Genomic DNA, 18,837 nt, shown 5'->3' on the forward strand with positions numbered 1-18,837 from the left:
AGAGAGAGGGACAGCTTTAGTACCTGTAGGTAGTGAGGTGTGTTTCAGAGGGGTGTTGGGGGTCCCAGAGAGAGAGAGAGAGGGACAGCTTTAGTACCTGTAGGTAGTGAGGTGTGTTTCAGAGGGGTGTTGGGGGTCCCAGAGAGAGAGAGAGGGACAGCTTTAGTACCTGTAGGTAGTGAGGTGTGTTTCAGAGGGGTGTTGGGGGTCCCAGAGAGAGAGAGAGAGGGACAGCTTTAGTACCTGTAGGTAGTGAGGTGTGTTTCAGAGGGGTGTTGGGGGTCCCAGAGAGAGAGAGAGAGGGACAGCTTTAGTACCTGTAGGTAGTGAGGTGTGTTTCAGAGGGGTGTTGGGGGTCCCAGAGAGAGAGAGAGGGGACAGCTTTAGTACCTGTAGGTAGTGAGGTGTGTTTCAGAGGGGTGTTGGGGGTCCCAGAGAGAGAGAGAGAGGACAGCTTTAGTACCTGTAGGTAGTGAGGTGTGTTTCAGAGGGGTGTTGGGGGTCCCAGAGAGAGAGAGAGGGACAGCTTTAGTACCTGTAGGTAGTGAGGTGTGTTTCAGAGGGGTGTTGGGGGTCCCAGAGAGAGAGAGAGGGACAGCTTTAGTACCTGTAGGTAGTGAGGTGTGTTTCAGAGGGGTGTTGGGGGTCCCAGAGAGAGAGAGAGGGACAGCTTTAGTACCTGTAGGTAGTGAGGTGTGTTTCAGAGGGGTGTTGGGGGTCCCAGAGAGAGAGAGGGACAGCTTTAGTACCTGTAGGTAGTGAGGTGTGTTTCAGAGGGGTGTTGGGGGTCCCAGAGAGAGAGAGAGGGACAGCTTTAGTACCTGTAGGTAGTGAGGTGTGTTTCAGAGGGGTGTTGGGGGTCCCAGAGAGAGAGAGAGGGACAGCTTTAGTACCTGTAGGTAGTGAGGTGTGTTTCAGAGGGGTGTTGGGGGTCCCAGAGAGAGAGAGAGGGACAGCTTTAGTACCTGTAGGTAGTGAGGTGTGTTTCAGAGGGGTGTTGGGGGTCCCAGGTACCCTGGAAGGTCTCTCCCATGTTGTCTCTGGAAACAGACAGGAACATGAAAGCCAATTGAACTTGAGTTATTTTTATTACCCAATAATGACAAAGCAATAACAGATGTTTATACATTTTTGCAAATATTTATAAATCCTTATGATGATTTACCAAATCAATTACTGGGAGCTTATATATGAGGTGTGTGACTGTCTTTATTTTTTATAGTTTATAGTTTATTCGCCATTAGTTAAGACCTCCACACAAAATAATTGTTCTGTGTGCGCCAGCTCACTGTTTTTTATTCTGCAAATATATATTTTAAAAAAATACAGAAATACCTAATTTACATAACTATGCTATGAGACTAGAAATAGAGCTCAGGTGCATCCTGTTTCCATTGATCACCCTTGAGGTGTTTCTACAACTGTGATTGGAGTCCACCTGTGGTAAATTTAATTGATTGGACATGCTTTGGAAAGGCACACACCTGTCTATATAAGGTCCCACAGTTGACAGTGCATGTCAGATCAAAAACCAAGCCATGAGGTCGAAGGAATTGTCCGTAGAGCTCCGAGATATGATTGTGTCGAGGCACAGATCTGGTGAAGGGTACCAAAAACATTCTGCAGCATTGAAAGTCCTCAAGAACACAGTGGCCTCCATCATTCTTAAATGGAAGACGTTTGGAACCACAAAGACTCTTCCTAGAGCTGGCCACCCGGCCAAACTGAGCAATAGGGGGAGAAGGGCCTTGGTCAGGGAGGTGACCAAGAACCCGATGGTCACTCTGACAGTGCTCCTGAGTTCCTCTGTGGAGATGGTAGAACCTTCCAGAAGGACAACCATCTCTGCAGCATTCCACCAATTAGGCCTTTATGGTAGAGTGGCCAGACTGAAGCCATTCCTCAGTAAATGGCACATGGCAGCCCGCTTGGATTTTGGCAAAAGGCACCTAAAGACTCTGACCATGAGAAACAAGATTCTCTGTTCTGATGAAACCAAGATTGAACTCTTTGGCCTGAATGCCAAGCATCACATCTGGAGGAAACCTGGTACCATCCCTACGGTGAAGCCTGGTGGTGAAAGCATCACGTTGTGGGGATGTTTTTCAGCGGCAGGGACTGGGAGACTAGTCAAGATCGAGGCAAAGATGAACGAGAGATCCTTGATGAAAACCTGCTCCAGAGTGCTCAGGACCTCAGACTGGGGCGACGGCTCACCTTCCAACAGTACAATGACCCTACGCACACAGCCAAGACATCGCAGGAGTGGCTTCGGGACAAGTCTCTGAATGTCCTTGAGTGGCCCAGCCAGAGCCCAGACTTGGAACCCGATCTTACATCTCTAGAGAGACCTGAAAATAGCTGTGCAGCAACGCTCCCAATCCAACCTGACAAGCTTGTAGCATCATACCCAAGAAGACTCGAGCCTGTAATCGCTGCCAAAGGTGCTTCAACAAAGTACTGAGTAAAGGGTCTGAACACTGATGCAAATGTGATATTTCTAAAAACCAGTTTTTTGCTTTGTCATTATGGGGTATTATTGTGTATAGATTGATGAGGGGAAAAAACGAATTGTAATACATTCTTGAATAAGGCTGATGAATACTTTCTGAAGGCACAGACTGTAGAATATCACCACCCTGGATTTGATTTCAGGTCCCAATTTTGTATTTTCTTTCACCTTTATTTAACCAGGTAGGCCAGTTGAGAACAAGTTTTCATTTACAACTGCGACCTGGCCAAGATAATGCAAAGCAGTGGGACAAAAACAACAACACCGAATTAGTTACACATAAACAAACGTACAGTCAATAACACAATAGAAAAATCTAACCAAGAGGTTTACATGAAACAAACACTTGTCCATATTAAGATCCATGTTGAGATGAATATGTTGACAGTTTCTGTCCAACCCAACCAAGTAATAGCACTGCCTTTGTTACTGTATCAACTTCTTAGACAGAGATAAGAATATGAGCCAGATTAACTCAAGTGTGTAAAACCTGCTGTTTTCCAAAGGGAGAATCAAAGACAACAAAGCAAAAAAATGTGAAACTATCTTTATTTACTCTTACGGTGACACCCTGGTCGTGGTCTTCGCCTCTAAGTCCACGTTTGTTTTCCCCGCTTTATCGTCAAATCCATGTGTTAAAAACACCAGGTGTTACATTGAGTAAATCCAATTACAGTGCATGTCTGGCTGTTTAACTTCACCAATAGACTCTGCCTCACTCTTTCAATTCATGTATCCCCATTTCGCTCTTGCCGGAGGAAGCAAAAACAAGAGGAGAGAGAGAGAAAGCAAGAAAAGAGGATGAGAAGCACAACTGACACAGACCCTGACAGAGAGAGAGAAAATCTCAGATTCACTTAACTCCAATATCCATATACACAATACACCATTTATCTCAATTACCCTTTAGTGTCACAAGAGCCTTTGAGACATAGCAGCTTTCATTTCATTTGTGTCTTTGGCTCACACTGAGCTGTCTGCCTGAACTAAGCAGGGAGGGAAACGGAGCCAAAACCATCAGCTCCGATGACATGCATAGAGAGAGAGAGAGAGAGAGAAAGAAACATTTGACAGATAGGGCTCCAAGGAGACAGTCTGTCCCTTCAAATCTGATGCATCACACAATCACAAATGGTTTATTAAAAGGTGAATTCTGCCCCTATTTCACTCTGCTAGCTTGTCAAAGAAAATCATTCCCGATAACAGGAATGAGGTATTAATGGAGAGACATACAGTATAACCAGGTTAGCGCTGTCAATGTATCCTCCTCTTAGGAGCTACAGCAGTCCCAATGTCATCCTGACAAGTCTCTTCCAGTCTCATTACGCTATAATAATGATGCACCAAGATAGCATTCAACCAAATCTCGACCACAATCTAAATCATCTCAGGTGTTCTAGAAGTGTTGTGATCCCCCTAGAGCCGTTTGTTTGAGCTAGAGACTTCTGGGTTCTTGTGTTGGATGCGTCTCAATCCACTGAATCCCTTGAATCCACTGAATCCCTTGAATCCACTGAATCCACGGAATCCGCTAAATCCACTGAATCCTCTGAATCTACAGAATCCCCTGAATCCGCTGAATCCACTGAATCTACAGAATCCACTAAATCCACTGAATCCACTAAATCCACTGAATCCGCTGACAGCCGACGTATGTGGTATATAGGGGCTGCCCTAGAGTGGTAGATAGGGGCTGCCCTAGAGTGGTATATAGGGGCTGCCCTAGAGTGGTAGATAGGGGCTGCCCTAGAGTGGTATATAGGGGCTGCCCTAGAGTGGTAGATAGGGGCTGCCCTAGAGTGGTAGATAGGGGCTGCCCTAGAGTGGTATATAGGGGCTGCCCTAGAGTGGTAGATAGGGGCTGCCCTAGAGTGGTATATAGGGGCTGCCCTAGAGTGGTAGATAGGGGCTGCCCTAGAGTGGTATATAGGGGCTGCCCTAGAGTGGTAGATAGGGGCTGCCCTAGAGTGGTAGATAGGGGCTGCCCTAGAGTGGTATATAGGGGCTGCCCTAGAGTGGTAGATAGGGGCTGCCCTAGAGTGGTATATAGGGGCTGCCCTAGAGTGGTAGATAGGGGCTGCCCTAGAGTGGTATATAGGGGCTGCCCTAGAGTGGTAGATAGGGGCTGCCCTAGAGTGGTAGATAGGGGCTGCCCTAGAGTGGTATATAGGGGCTGCCCTAGAGTGGTATATAGGGGCTGCCCTAGAGTGGTAGATAGGGGCTGCCCTAGAGTGGTAGATAGGGGCTGCCCTAGAGTGGTATATAGGGGCTGCCCTAGAGTGGTAGATAGGGGCTGCCCTAGAGTGGTATATAGGGGCTGCCCTAGAGTGGTATATAGGGGCTGCCCTAGAGTGGTGGATAGGGGCTGCCCTAGAGTGGTATATAGGGGCTGCCCTAGAGTGGTATATAGGGGCTGCCCTAGAGTGGTAGATAGGGGCTGCCTAGAGTGGTATATAGGGGCTGCCCTAGAGTGGTATATAGGGGCTGCCCTAGAGTGGTATATAGGGGCTGCCCTAGAGTGGTATATAGGGGCTGCCCTAGAGTGGTAGATAGGGGCTGCCCTAGAGTGGTATATAGGGGCTGCCCTAGAGAGGTAGATAGGGGCTGCCCTAGAGTGGTATATAGGGGCTGCCCTAGAGTGGTATATAGGGGCTGCCCTAGAGTGGTATATAGGGGCTGCCCTAGAGTGGTATATAGGGGCTGCCCTAGAGTGGTATATAGGGGCTGCCCTAGAGTGGTAGATAGGGGCTGCCCTAGAGTGGTATATTAGGGGCTGCCCTAGAGTGGTAGATAGGGGCTGCCCTAGAGTGGTATATAGGGGCTGCCCTAGAGTGGTATATAGGGGCTGCCCTAGAGTGGTATATAGGGGCTGCCCTAGAGTGGTAGATAGGGGCTGCCCTAGAGTGGTATATAGGGGCTGCCCTAGAGTGGTAGATAGGGGCTGCCCTAGAGTGGTATATAGGGGCTGCCCTAGAGTGGTAGATAGGGGCTGCCCTAGAGTGGTATATAGGGGCTGCCCTAGAGTGGTATATAGGGGCTGCCCTAGAGTGGTATATAGGGGCTGCCCTAGAGTGGTATATAGGGGCTGCCCTAGAGTGGTATATAGGGGCTGCCCTAGAGTGGTATATAGGGGCTGCCCTAGAGTGGTGGATAGGGGCTGCCCTAGAGTGGTATATAGGGGCTGCCCTAGAGTGGTAGATAGGGGCTGCACTAGAGTGTTATATAGGGGCTGCCCTAGAGTGGTAGATAGGGGCTGCCCTAGAGTGGTAGATAGGGGCTGCCCTAGAGTGGTGGATGGTGGCTGCCTTAGAGTGGTAGATAGGGGCTGCCCTAGAGTGGTATATAGGGGCTGCCCTAGAGTGGTATATAGGGGCTGCCCTAGAGTGGTAGATAGGGGCTGCCCTAGAGTGGTAGATAGGGGCTGCCCTAGAGTGGTATATAGGGGCTGCCCTAGAGTGGTAGATAGGGGCTGCCCTAGAGTGGTATATAGGGGCTGCCCTAGAGTGGTAGATAGGGGCTGCCCTAGAGTGGTATATAGGGGCTGCCCTAGAGTGGTATATAGGGGCTGCCCTAGAGTGGTAGATAGGGGCTGCCCTAGAGTGGTATATAGGGGCTGCCCTAGAGTGGTATATAGGGGCTGCCCTAGAGTGGTAGATAGGGGCTGCCCTAGAGTGGTATATAGGGGCTGCCCTAGAGTGGTATATAGGGGCTGCCCTATAGTGGTATATAGGGGCTGCCCTAGAGTGGTAGATAGGGGCTGCCCTAGAGTGGTATATAGGGGCTGCCCTAGAGTGGTATATAGGGGCTTCCCTAGAGTGGTAGATAGGGGCTGCCCTAGAGTGGTATATAGGGGCTGCCCTAGAGTGGTAGATAGGGGCTGCCCTAGAGTGGTATATAGGGGCTGCCCTAGAGTGGTAGATAGGGGCTGCCCTAGAGTGGTATATAGGGACTGCCCTAGAGTGGTATATAGGGGCTGCCCTAGAGTGGTATATAGGGCTGCCCTAGAGTGGTAGATAGGGGCTGCCCTAGAGTGGTATATAGGGGCTGCCCTAGAGTGGTATATAGGGGCTGCCCTAGAGTGGTATATAGGGGCTGCCCTAGAGTGGTGGATAGGGGCTGCCCTAGAGTGGTATATAGGGGCTGCCCTAGAGTGGTAGATAGGGGCTGCCCTAGAGTGGTATATAGGGGCTGCCCTAGAGTGGTGGATAGGGGCTGCCCTAGAGTGGTGGATAGGGGCTGCCCTAGAGTGGTGGATAGGGGCTGCCCTAGAGTGGTATATAGGGGCTGCCCTAGAGTGGTAGATAGGGGCTGCCCTAGAGTGGTATATAGGGGCTGCCCTAGAGTGGTATATAGGGGCTGCCCTAGAGTGGTAGATAGGGGCTGCCCTAGAGTGGTGGATAGGGGCTGCCCTAGAGTGGTGGATAGGGGCTGCCCTAGAGTGGTGGATAGGGGCTGCCCTAGAGTGGTGGATAGGGGCTGCCCTAGAGTGGTATATAGGGGCTGCCCTAGAGTGGTATATAAGGGCTGCCCTAGAGTGGTATATAGGGGCTGCCCTAGAGTGGTAGATAGGGGCTGCCCTAGAGTGGTAGATAGGGGCTGCCCTAGAGTGGTGGAGATAGGGGCTGCCCTAGAGTGGTGGATAGGGGCTGCCCTAGAGTGGCTATAGGGGCTGCCCTAGAGTGGTAGATAGGGGCTGCCCTAGAGTGGTAGATAGGGGCTGCCCTAGAGTGGTGGATGGTGGCTGCCCTAGAGTGGTAGATAGGGGCTGCCCTAGAGTGGTATATAGGGGCTGCCCTAGAGTGGTAGATAGGGGCTGCCTAGAGTGGTATATAGGGGCTGCCCTAGAGTGGTATATAGGGGCTGCCCTAGAGTGGTAGATAGGGGCTGCCCTAGAGTGGTATATAGGGGCTGCCCTAGAGTGGTAGATAGGGGCTGCCCTAGAGTGGTATATAGGGGCTGCCCTAGAGTGGTATATAGGGGCTGCCCTAGAGTGGTAGATAGGGGCTGCCCTAGAGTGGTATATAGGGGCTGCCCTAGAGTGGTATATAGGGGCTGCCCTAGAGTGGTATATAGGGGCTGCCCTAGAGTGGTAGATAGGGGCTGCCCTAGAGTGGTATATAGGGGCTGCCCTAGAGTGGTATATAGGGGCTGCCCTAGAGTGGTATATAGGGGCTGCCCTAGAGTGGTGGATAGGGGCTGCCCTAGAGTGGTATATAGGGGCTGCCCTAGAGTGGTAGATAGGGGCTGCCCTAGAGTGGTATATAGGGGCTGCCCTAGAGTGGTGGATAGGGGCTGCCCTAGAGTGGTGGATAGGGGCTGCCCTAGAGTGGTGGATAGGGGCTGCCCTAGAGTGGTATATAGGGGCTGCCCTAGAGTGGTAGATAGGGGCTGTCCTAGAGTGGTAGATAGGGGCTGCCCTAGAGTGGTATATAGGGGCTGCCCTAGAGTGGTATATAGGGGCTGCCCTATAGTTGTATATAGGGGCTGCCCTAGAGTGGTAGATAGGGGCTGCCCTAGAGTGGTATATAGGGGCTGCCCTAGAGTGGTATATAGGGGCTTCCCTAGAGTGGTAGATAGGGGCTGCCCTAGAGTGGTATATAGGGGCTGCCCTAGAGTGGTAGATAGGGGCTGCCCTAGAGTGGTAGATAGGGGCTGCCCTAGAGTGGTAGATAGGGGCTGCCCTAGAGTGGTATATAGGGACTGCCCTAGAGTGGTATATAGGGGCTGCCCTAGAGTGGTATATAGGGGCTGCCCTAGAGTGGTAGATAGGGGCTGCCCTAGAGTGGTATATAGGGGCTGCCCTAGAGTGGTATATAGGGGCTGCCCTAGAGTGGTGGATAGGGGCTGCCCTAGAGTGGTATATAGGGGCTGCCCTAGAGTGGTAGATAGGGGCTGCCCTAGAGTGGTATATAGGGGCTGCCCTAGAATGGTGGATAGGGGCTGCCCTAGAGTGGTGGATAGGGGCTGCCCTAGAGTGGTGGGTAGGGGCTGCCCTAGAGTGGTATATAGGGGCTGCCCTAGAGTGGTAGATAGGGGCTGCCCTAGAGTGGTATATAGGGGCTGCCCTAGAGTGGTATATAGGGGCTGCCCTAGAGTGGTAGATAGGGGCTGCCCTAGAGTGGTGGATAGGGGCTGCCCTAGAGTGGTGGATAGGGGCTGCCCTAGAGTGGTGGATAGGGGCTGCCCTAGAGTGGTGGATAGGGGCTGCCCTAGAGTGGTATATAGGGGCTGCCCTAGAGTGGTATATAGGGGCTGCCCTAGAGTGGTATATAGGGGCTGCCCTAGAGTGGTAGATAGGGGCTGCCCTAGAGTAGTAGATAGGGGCTGCCCTAGAGTGGTAGATAGGGGCTGCCCTAGAGTGGTGGATAGGGGCTGCCCTAGAGTGGTATATAGGGGCTGCCCTAGAGTGGTAGATAGGGGCTGCCCTAGAGTGGTAGATAGGGGCTGCCCTAGAGTGGTGGATGGTGGCTGCCCTAGAGTGGTAGATAGGGGCTGCCCTAGAGTGGTATATAGGGGCTGCCTAGAGTGGTATATAGGGGCTGCCCTAGAGTGGTAGATAGGGGCTGCCCTAGAGTGGTATATAGGGGCTGCCCTAGAGTGGTATATAGGGGCTGCCCTAGAGTGGTATATAGGGGCTGCCCTAGAGTGGTATATAGGGGCTGCCCTAGAGTGGTAGATAGGGGCTGCCCTAGAGTGGTATATAGGGGCTGCCCTAGAGTGGTATATAGGGGCTGCCCTAGAGTGGTATATAGGGGCTGCCCTAGAGTGGTAGATAGGGGCTGCCCTAGAGTGGTATATAGGGGCTGCCCTAGAGTGGTATATAGGGGCTGCCCTAGAGTGGTATATAGGGGCTGCCCTAGAGTGGTGGATAGGGGCTGCCCTAGAGTGGTATATAGGGGCTGCCCTAGAGTGGTAGATAGGGGCTGCCCTAGAGTGGTATATAGGGGCTGCCCTAGAGTGGTGGATAGGGGCTGCCCTAGAGTGGTGGATAGGGGCTGCCCTAGAGTGGTGGATAGGGGCTGCCCTAGAGTGGTATATAGGGGCTGCCCTAGAGTGGTAGATAGGGGCTGCCCTAGAGTGGTAGATAGGGGCTGCCCTAGAGTGGTATATAGGGGCTGCCCTAGAGTGGTAGATAGGGGCTGCCCTAGAGTGTTATATAGGGGCTGCCCTAGAGTGGTAGATAGGGGCTGCCCTAGAGTGGTAGATAGGGGCTGCCCTATAGTGGTATATAGGGGCTGCCCTAGAGTGGTAGATAGGGGCTGCCCTAGAGTGGTATATAGGGGCTGCCCTAGAGTGGTATATAGGGGCTGCCCTAGAGTGGTATATAGGGGCTGCCCTAGAGTGGTAGATAGGGGCTGCCCTAGAGTGGTGGATAGGGGCTGCCCTAGAGTGGTGGATAGGGGCTGCCCTAGAGTGGTGGATAGGGGCTGCCCTAGAGTGGTATATAGGGGCTGCCCTAGAGTGGTATATAGGGGCTACCCTAGAGTGGTAGATAGGGGCTGCCCTAGAGTGGTAGATAGGGGCTGCCCTAGAGTGGTATATAGGGGCTGCCCTAGAGTGGTAGATAGGGGCTGCCCTAGAGTGGTAGATAGGGGCTGCCCTAGAGTGGTAGATAGGGGCTGCCCTAGAGTGGTATATAGGGGCTGCCCTAGAGTGGTAGATAGGGGCTTCCCTAGAGTGGTATATAGGGGCTGCCCTAGAGTGGTAGATAGGGGCTGCCCTAGAGTGGTATATAGGGGCTGCCCTAGAGTGGTGGATGGTGGCTACCCTAGAGTGGTAGATAGGGGCTGCCCTAGAGTGGTATATAGGGGCTGCCCTAGAGTGGTAGATAGGGGCTGCCCTAGAGTGGTGGATAGGGGCCGCCCTAGAGTGGTAGATAGGGGCTGCCCTAGAGTGGTAGATAGGGGCTGCCCTAGAGTGGTAGATAGGGGCTGCCCTAGAGTGGTGGATAGGGGCTGCCCTAGAGTGGTGGATAGGGGCTGCCCTAGAGTGGTGGATAGGGGCTGCCCTAGAGTGGTGGATAGGGGCTGCCCTAGAGTGGTAGATAGGGGCTGCCCTAGAGTGATAGATAGGGGCTGCCCTAGAGTGGTATATAGGGGCTGCCCTAGAGTGGTATATAGGGGCTACCCTAGAGTGGTAGATAGGGGCTGCCCTAGAGTGGTAGATAGGGGCTGCCCTAGAGTGGTATATAGGGGCTGCCCTAGAGTGTTATATAGGGGCTGCCCTAGAGTGGTAGATAGGGGCTGCCCTAGAGTGGTAGATAGGGGCTGCCCTAGAGTGGTATATAGGGGCTGCCCTAGAGTGGTAGATAGGGGCTGCCCTAGAGTGGTATATAGGGGCTGCCCTAGAGTGGTATATAGGGGCTGCCCTAGAGTGGTATATAGGGGCTGCCCTAGAGTGGTATATAGGGGCTGCCCTAGAGTGGTAGATAGGGGCTGCCCTAGAGTGGTGGATAGGGGCTGCCCTAGAGTGGTAGATAGGGGCTGCTCTAGAGTGGTAGATAGGGGCTGCCCTAGAGTGGTATATAGGGGCTGCCCTAGAGTGGTAGATAGGGGCTGCCCTAGAGTGGTAGATAGGGGCTGCCCTAGAGTGGTAGATAGGGGCTGCCCTAGAGTGGTATATAGGGGCTGCCCTAGAGTGGTATATAGGGGCTGCCCTAGAGTGGTATATAGGGGCTGCCCTAGAGTGGTAGATAGGGGCTGCCCTAGAGTGGTATATAGGGGCTGCCCTAGAGTGGTGGATGGTGGCTACCCTAGAGTGGTAGATAGGGGCTGCCCTAGAGTGGTATATAGGGGCTGCCCTAGAGTGGTAGATAGGGGCTGCCCTAGAGTGGTATATAGGGGCTGCCCTAGAGTGGTATATAGGGGCTACCCTATAGTGGTAGATAGGGGCTGCCCTAGAGTGGTAGATAGGGGCTGCCCTAGAGTGGTATATAGGGGCTGCCCTAGAGTGGTAGATAGGGGCTGCCCTAGAGTGGTAGATAGGGGCTGCCCTAGAGTGGTAGATAGGGGCTGCCCTAGAGTGGTATATAGGGGCTGCCCTAGAGTGGTATATAGGGGCTGCCCTAGAGTGGTAGATAGGGGCTTCCCTAGAGTGGTATATAGGGGCTGCCCTAGAGTGGTAGATAGGGGCTGCCCTAGAGTGGTATATAGGGGTTGCCCTAGAGTGGTGGATGGTGGCTACCCTAGAGTGGTAGATAGGGGCTGCCCTAGAGTGGTATATAGGGGCTGCCCTAGAGTGGTAGATAGGGGCTGCCCTAGAGTGGTAGATAGGGGCTGCCCTAGAGTGGTAGATAGGGGCTGCCCTAGAGTGGTATATAGGGGCTGCCCTAGAGTGGTAGATAGGGGCTGCCCTAGAGTGGTAGATAGGGGCTGCCCTAGAGTGGTAGATAGGGGCTGCCCTAGAGTGGTAGATAGGGGCTGCCCTAGAGTGGTAGATAGGGGCTGCCCTAGAGTGGTGGATGGTGGCTGCCCTAGAGTGGTAGATAGGGGCTGCCCTAGAGTAGAATGGTTAATGTTTTCTTTCTTCTACATAAGTAGTAGAATATTATACACATCGTGATCATCCCTGGTGACGATGTACAGTATATCTTTCAGATACATTTCAGACACTTCAAACCATACATCCATTTGATATAATTTTGTCATATCTTATTTGCCATGTATTTGTGAGACACTCTAAGGCCAAATTCAAATTCAAAATTCAATGTTTCATCAGATAATTTGTAAAACCTGTTTTTATACATACAGGGGTGCTAAAATACAAAATCAAATAGCTTGATGGTCTATGTTATTACTATCTTAAAATATTTCCATATGTTAGGTTAGTAGATAACCTATCATACAAAAACTGCTAAGACTGCTACTTTAAGGGACTGACAAATTAGCATGAGTAAAGTGCGTCAATTAGGAAAGTTAAATATGGGTTTACATTCTATTTTGATAGCAGGTCTCTGTGACCTTAGAGTTTCAATTACGTTGAAAAGTAATACATTTCATGTGCAGGCCTAGGTGTACACCTCCTTTAATTAGAAAATGAACCGGAAAGTAATGTTTCAATGTTTTAATTACATTGAAAATGAGTTAATTTTATGTGCAGGCCTAGGGGCATTACACCTTTAATCAGACAATAAAAAGGAAATTAATTTAATTACAGTGGATAATGTTCTGAAAGGTTGAAAGAAACATCGCTAATTTACTATCAGAATTACAACGGAACTGCAATTTTTACATCAAAAGAGAAGGTTACTAAGCAACTGGTACCTGGAAATGCAGATCGGAGAGATTCTCTCCTTCACATGAGAAGTGGGCTTTGGCTCTACACACATCCTCCAATGGGTTTACTAATAGTTTAGGCTTAATTCCAGGAGAGCTGAGACGACGGTTAAATACATAAGACGACACTTGTATAAACTTACTGTACCAGCTGTTCCATTGCTGTATGGTGTCAGGGAGTCAGGCCTATGTAATAGTGTGACTGTTCCTTCCACAGACTATATATCCATAGTTCAATATATGAAACACTATTAGCGTGCACCACCGCTAACTAGCTAGCCAGTTCACATCGGCCACATGTATACAGTTGAAGTCGGAAGTTTACATACACTGTCACGTTCTGACCTTTATTTCCTTTGTTTTGTCATTATTTAGTATGATCAGGGCTTGAGTTGGGGTGGGCAGTCTATGTTTGTTTTTCTATGATTTGGGGATTTCTATGTTTCGGCCTAGTATGGTTCTCAATCAGAGGCAAGTGTCATTAGTTGTCTCTGATTGAGAATCATACTTAAGGTAGCCTGGGTTTCACTGTTTGTTTCTGTGTCTGTGTTTTTCACCACACGGTACTGTTTTGGGTTTCGTTCGTTCCACGTTTATTGTTTTTGTATTCTGTTGTGTTCATGTTAAGTATTTCTTATTAAAAGAACCATGGACACTAACCACACCTCATATTGGTCCTCCGATCCTTCTCGCCTCTCCTCTTCGGAAGAAGAGGAGGAAATCCCTTACATACACCTTAGCCAAATACATTTAAACTCCGTTTTTCACAATTCCTGACATTTAATCATGGTAAGAAATCCATGTCTTAGGTCTGTTAGGATTACCACTTTATTTTAAGAATGTGAAATGTCAAAATAATAGTAGAGAATTATTTATTTCAGCTTTTATTTCTTTCATCACATTCCCAGTGGGTCAGAAGTTTACATACACTCAATTAGTCTTTGGTAGCATTGCCTTTAAATTGTTTAACTTGGGTCAAACATTCCGGGTAGCCTTCCACAAGCTTCCCACAATAAGTTGGGTGAATTTTGGCCCATTACTCCTGACAGAGCTGGTGTCAGGTTTGTAGGCCTCCTTGCTCGCACAAGCTTTTTCAGTTCTGCCCACACATGTCCTGTGGGATTGAGGTCAGGGCTTTGTGATGGCCACTCCGATACCTTGACTTTGTTGTTCTTACGCCATTTTGCCACAACTTTGGAAGTATGCTTGGGGTCATTGTCCATTTGGAAGACCCATTTGCGACCATGCTTTAACTTCCTGACTGATGTCTTGAGATGTTGCTTCAATATATACACATTATTTTCCTACCTCATGATGCCATCTATTTTGTGAAGTGCACCAGTCCCTCCTGCAGCAAAGCACCTCCACAACATGATGCTGCCACCCCCATGCTTCACAGTTGGGATGGTATTCTTTGGCTTGCAAGCCTCCCCCTTTTTCCTCCAAACATAATGATGGTCATTATGGCCAAACAGTTCTATTTTTGTTTCATCAGACCAGAGGACGTTTCTCCAAAAAAGTATGATCTTTGTCCCCATGTTCAGTTGCAAACCGTAGTCTGGCTTTTTTATGGCGGTTTTGGAGCAGTGGCTTCTTCCTTGCTGAGCGGCCTTTCAGGTTATGTCAATATAGAACTCATTTTACTGTGGGTATAGATACTTTTGTACCTGTTTCCTCCAGCTTCTTCACAAGGTCATTTGCTGTTGTTCTGGGATTGATTTGCACTTGTCGCACCAAAGTACGTTCTTCTCTAGGAGACAGAACGCGTCTCCTTCCTGAGGGGTATGATGGCTGCATGGTCCTGTGGTGTTTATACTTGCATACTATTGTTTGTACAGATGAGCGTGGTTCCTTCAGGCATTTAGAAATTGCTCCCAAGGATGAACCAGACTTGTGGAGGTCTACAATTGTTTTATGAGGTCTTGGCTGATTTTTTTTTTTCTTCTCATGATGTCAAACAAAGAGGCACTGAGTTTGAAGGTAGGCCTTGAAATACATCCACAGGTACACCTCCAATTGACTCAAATGAGGTCAATTAGCCTATCAGAAGCTTCTAAATCCATGACATAACTTTCTGGAATTTTCCAAGCTGTTTAAAGGCACAGGCAACTTAGTGTATGTAAACTTCTGACCCACTGAAATTGTGATACATTGAATTATAAGTGAAATAATCTGTCTGTAAACAATTGTTTGAAAAATTACTTGTGTCATGCACAAAGTAGGTGTCCTAACCGACTTCCCAAAACTATAGTTTGTTAACAAGAAATTTGTGGAGTGGTTGAAAAACGAGTTTCAATGACTCCAACCTAAGTGTATGTAAACTTCCGAGTTCAACTGTATACTGTTCTTTCCACCTCATTCACTTTGATCCAGTCAAGAACAGCCTGTGTGAGATATTGTAGTCTACTAAATTTGAGATCCAACCTAGACTCACGGGTAGACGTAACATAATACGATATGTTTTGTTTAGTATTGTATGTATTCATTTGTGGATTGTCCATCATCCATTTCGTATGACATGTTACGAATTACAATTGTTATGGCTAATGTTCAACTCTACTAATCGGCCAGAGCCTCCGGTATGCACTCTGAAGGTGAAACGCTCTGAATTTACGAACGGACAATCTGACAGCACGGTTGCAGTCTAGAAAAGCTCTGGATAACATAGCAGCCAAACCAGCTCTGTCAGGGCGAGTAATGTTCAGTGGGAGGTTCTCTCTCTCTTAGATGTCTGGAAGTAGCTGGAAAGTTAGTACAGAACATACGGATCAACCCTTAAAGAGATGGGTGGGGCTTAAGAGGGTGTGAATTATGTTGAATGGGTGTAGATAAAGGGCACTCCGATAGTACTTCCAAAACATTTAAAGACCATTTTCTCAAAAGTGAGTTTACAAGTTTATCAATGTTCAAAGCTAAATTACTTTCACATTGTTCCTCAACTGTAGTGTATGATGTACCATTTTGTAGCTCTGAGTCTCTACTTTTATCCAATGTAAAAAAACACAATTGAACATTTTGCAACATAAGACCTATTTGAGCCGGTCGGTCACGTTTATCTGGTTATACACACACAAAACAATAACGGTTCTAAATAGTACAAGATAGGGGTTATTTGGCTTGTAACCATAGTGGAACCCTTTTTGGTGCTATATAGAACCCTTTTTTTGATTGTTCTATAAAGTACCATGCTCTCAAGGTTCTAAATTGAACCTGTATGGTTGAACCCGTTCCAAAGGTTCTATAAAGAACCATTAATAAAAGGTTCTATATAGTACCAAAAAACAGTTCAGCTATGGTTAAAACACTTTTTTATGGTTCTCTATGGAACCTTTATGGAGAATGATTCTATTAAGAACCTTTCTCAATTTGAAAGGTTCTTTGTAGATATTTTTAAAGGACCATAGAGGGTATTTTATTGTGGTCAGCCATATTATATTGTTGCAGTTCCATAGGTGTTATTATTGTGTTAATTGACAAGTACAATCAAGTGAGCTACCTCTGGAACAGCTGGGCGTCCCCGAGGAGAGAGAACCACTGACTGATTTAGTCAACTGTTCATAAATTGACAGAAGGCCACATGTGAGTCTTTCACAAGACACAGTCACCGGCCATAGTCATACCGTATATAACATGTCATCTTCCTCTTCTTCGTGTGGTTTTCCTGCAGACTAGATGCGTTGTTGCATATTGCTGCCTTTCACAGTTTGGAAAGTGCATTACATTTGTAAAAAGGATAAGGATAATTACACCACCATCTAGGTAAACGTTCATGAAAATGGTTTGTTCCTACAGACAGAGAGTAAAGTGGCCGTGGTGTGTTATATAAAGACAGACAGGCATCGAGACATTCAGTTACTGTTCGATGGACGTTAGAATGGCTAAAACAAGTGCCCTAAGCGACTTTGAGCGTGGTATGATCGTCGTTGCCAGGCTCGCCGGATCCAGTATCTCCGAAACGGTCACCCTCCTGTTTTTTTCCACGCACGACAGTGTCCATGGTTTACCGAGAATGGTGCGACAAACAAAAAACATCCAATCAGCAGCAGTCATGTGGGTTAAAAAAGCTTGTTGTGGAGAGAGGTCGAAGGAGATGACAAGAATCGTGCAAGCTAATAGGTGGGCCACAAACAGACAAATAACGGCACAGTACAACAGGGGTGTGCAGAACGGCATCTCGGAATGCACAACTCGTCCATCCTTGTCACGGATTGGCTACTGCAGCAGACGACAACACCATGTTCCACTCCAATCAGCTAAAAACAAGAAGAAGCTGCTCCAGTGGGCACAAGATCACCAACACTGGACAATTGAGGAGAGGAAAAACATTGCCTGGTCTGGCGAATCCCGGCTCCTGTTGCGTCATGCTGCCTGGTCTCAATGGTACAGGCTGGTGGCAGTGGTCTAATGGTGTGGTGAATGTTTTCCTGGCATACGTTTGGTCCCTTGATACCAACTGAGCTCCGAACTGTCCTGGAGGCAAAATATGGGTGTGCCTAATAAACTATATCACTATTCCTAACACACCTCATCACCCCTTCCCAAAAAGGAAAAAGCATCTAACCCTAAATCAAATCAAATTGATTTCATTTGATTTTGATTTGATCTAACTGTAGCCAGTATATACAGTGTATACTACTATCCCCATCCCACTACTTTGGCCCCAACAGATCCTACACCAGGTCATTGGGCTGGGAGGCTGGAACCCCTTCTCTCAAAACCCCCTGTAGTTCTTCTGCACTAAAATCTCTGATACCCAAAAAACGTATCTGCGGCTCCTCCTTCCAATTCAATCTCCTGGGATTTCCTTTCGATTTGTGCGGTACAAATGCCTAGAAGCCAACCTTACTAAAGCACAAACTGTCCAGGTCACTCTGTACTGGCCTACTACTCACAGGGATCCTCTCAGGCTCCGTCACCCTTAGTCCACCATCCTCTACTTTCCTCACTGTCTCAGCATGACACTTCCTGGACTGCTCTCACCATGGAAACTTCAACATGTCTCAATCTCAGCATGACACTTCCTGGACTGCTCTCACCATGGAAACTTCAACCTGTCTCTGTCTCAGCATGACACTTCCTGGAATGCTCTCATCATGGAATCTTCAACCTGTCTCACTTTCAGCATGACACTTCCTGCACTGCTCTCACCATAGAAACTTCAACCTGTCTCACTGTCTCGGCATGACACTTCCTGCACTGCTCTCACCATAGAAACTTCAACCTGTCTCAATCTCAGCATGACACTTCCTGGACTGCTCTCACCATGGAAACTGCAACCTGTCTCACTGTCTCAGCATGACACTTCCTGGACTGCTCTCACCATGGAAACTTCAACCTGTCTCTGTCTCAGCATGACACTTCCTGCACTGCTCTCACCATGGAAACTTCAACCTGTCTCTGTCTCAGCATGACACTTCCTGGACTGCTCTCACCATGGAAACCTCCACCTGTCTCACTGTCTCTGCATGACACTTCCTGGATTGCTCTCATCATGGAAACCTCCACCTATCTCACTGTCTCAGCATGACACTTCCTGGACTGCTCTCACCATGGAAACCTCCACCTGTCTCACTGTCTCAGCATGACACTTCCTGCACTGCTCTCACCATAGAAACTTCAACCTGTCTCACTGTCTCAGCATGACACTTCCTGCACTGCTCTCACCATAGAAACTTCAACCTGTCTCAATCTCAGCATGACACTTCCTGGACTGCTCTCACCATGGAAACTGCAACCCGTCTCACTGTCTCAGCATGACACTTCCTGGACTGCTCTCACCATGGAAACTTCAACCTGTCTCTGTCTCAGCATGACACTTCCTGCACTGCTCTCACCATGGAAACTTCAACCTGTCTCTGTCTCAGCATGACACTTCCTGGACTGCTCTCACCATGGAAACCTCCACCTGTCTCACTGTCTCTGCATGACACTTCCTGGACTGCTCTCACCATGGAAACCTCCACCTGTCTCACTGTCTCAGCATGACACTTCCTGGACTGCTCTCACCATGGAAACTTCAACCTGTCTCACTTTCAGCATGACACTTCCTGC

General features: G+C 48.8%; 1 protein-coding gene across 1 annotated transcript in view; it reads right to left on the reverse strand.

Moving 5' to 3' along the window:
• The window catches only part of LOC115106308 (growth arrest-specific protein 7-like), a 135,589-nt gene that overhangs the window by 79,598 nt on the left and 37,154 nt on the right, over positions 1-18,837 (reverse strand). The window contains exon 3 of the mRNA XM_029628905.2: positions 966-1,040. Coding sequence (XP_029484765.1) covers positions 966-1,040 — 75 coding nt within the window. The remainder of the gene's footprint in view (positions 1-965; positions 1,041-18,837) is intronic.

Source organism: Oncorhynchus nerka, linkage group LG23, assembly GCF_034236695.1.
Source record: "Oncorhynchus nerka isolate Pitt River linkage group LG23, Oner_Uvic_2.0, whole genome shotgun sequence".
Classification (NCBI taxonomy): domain Eukaryota; kingdom Metazoa; phylum Chordata; class Actinopteri; order Salmoniformes; family Salmonidae; genus Oncorhynchus; species Oncorhynchus nerka.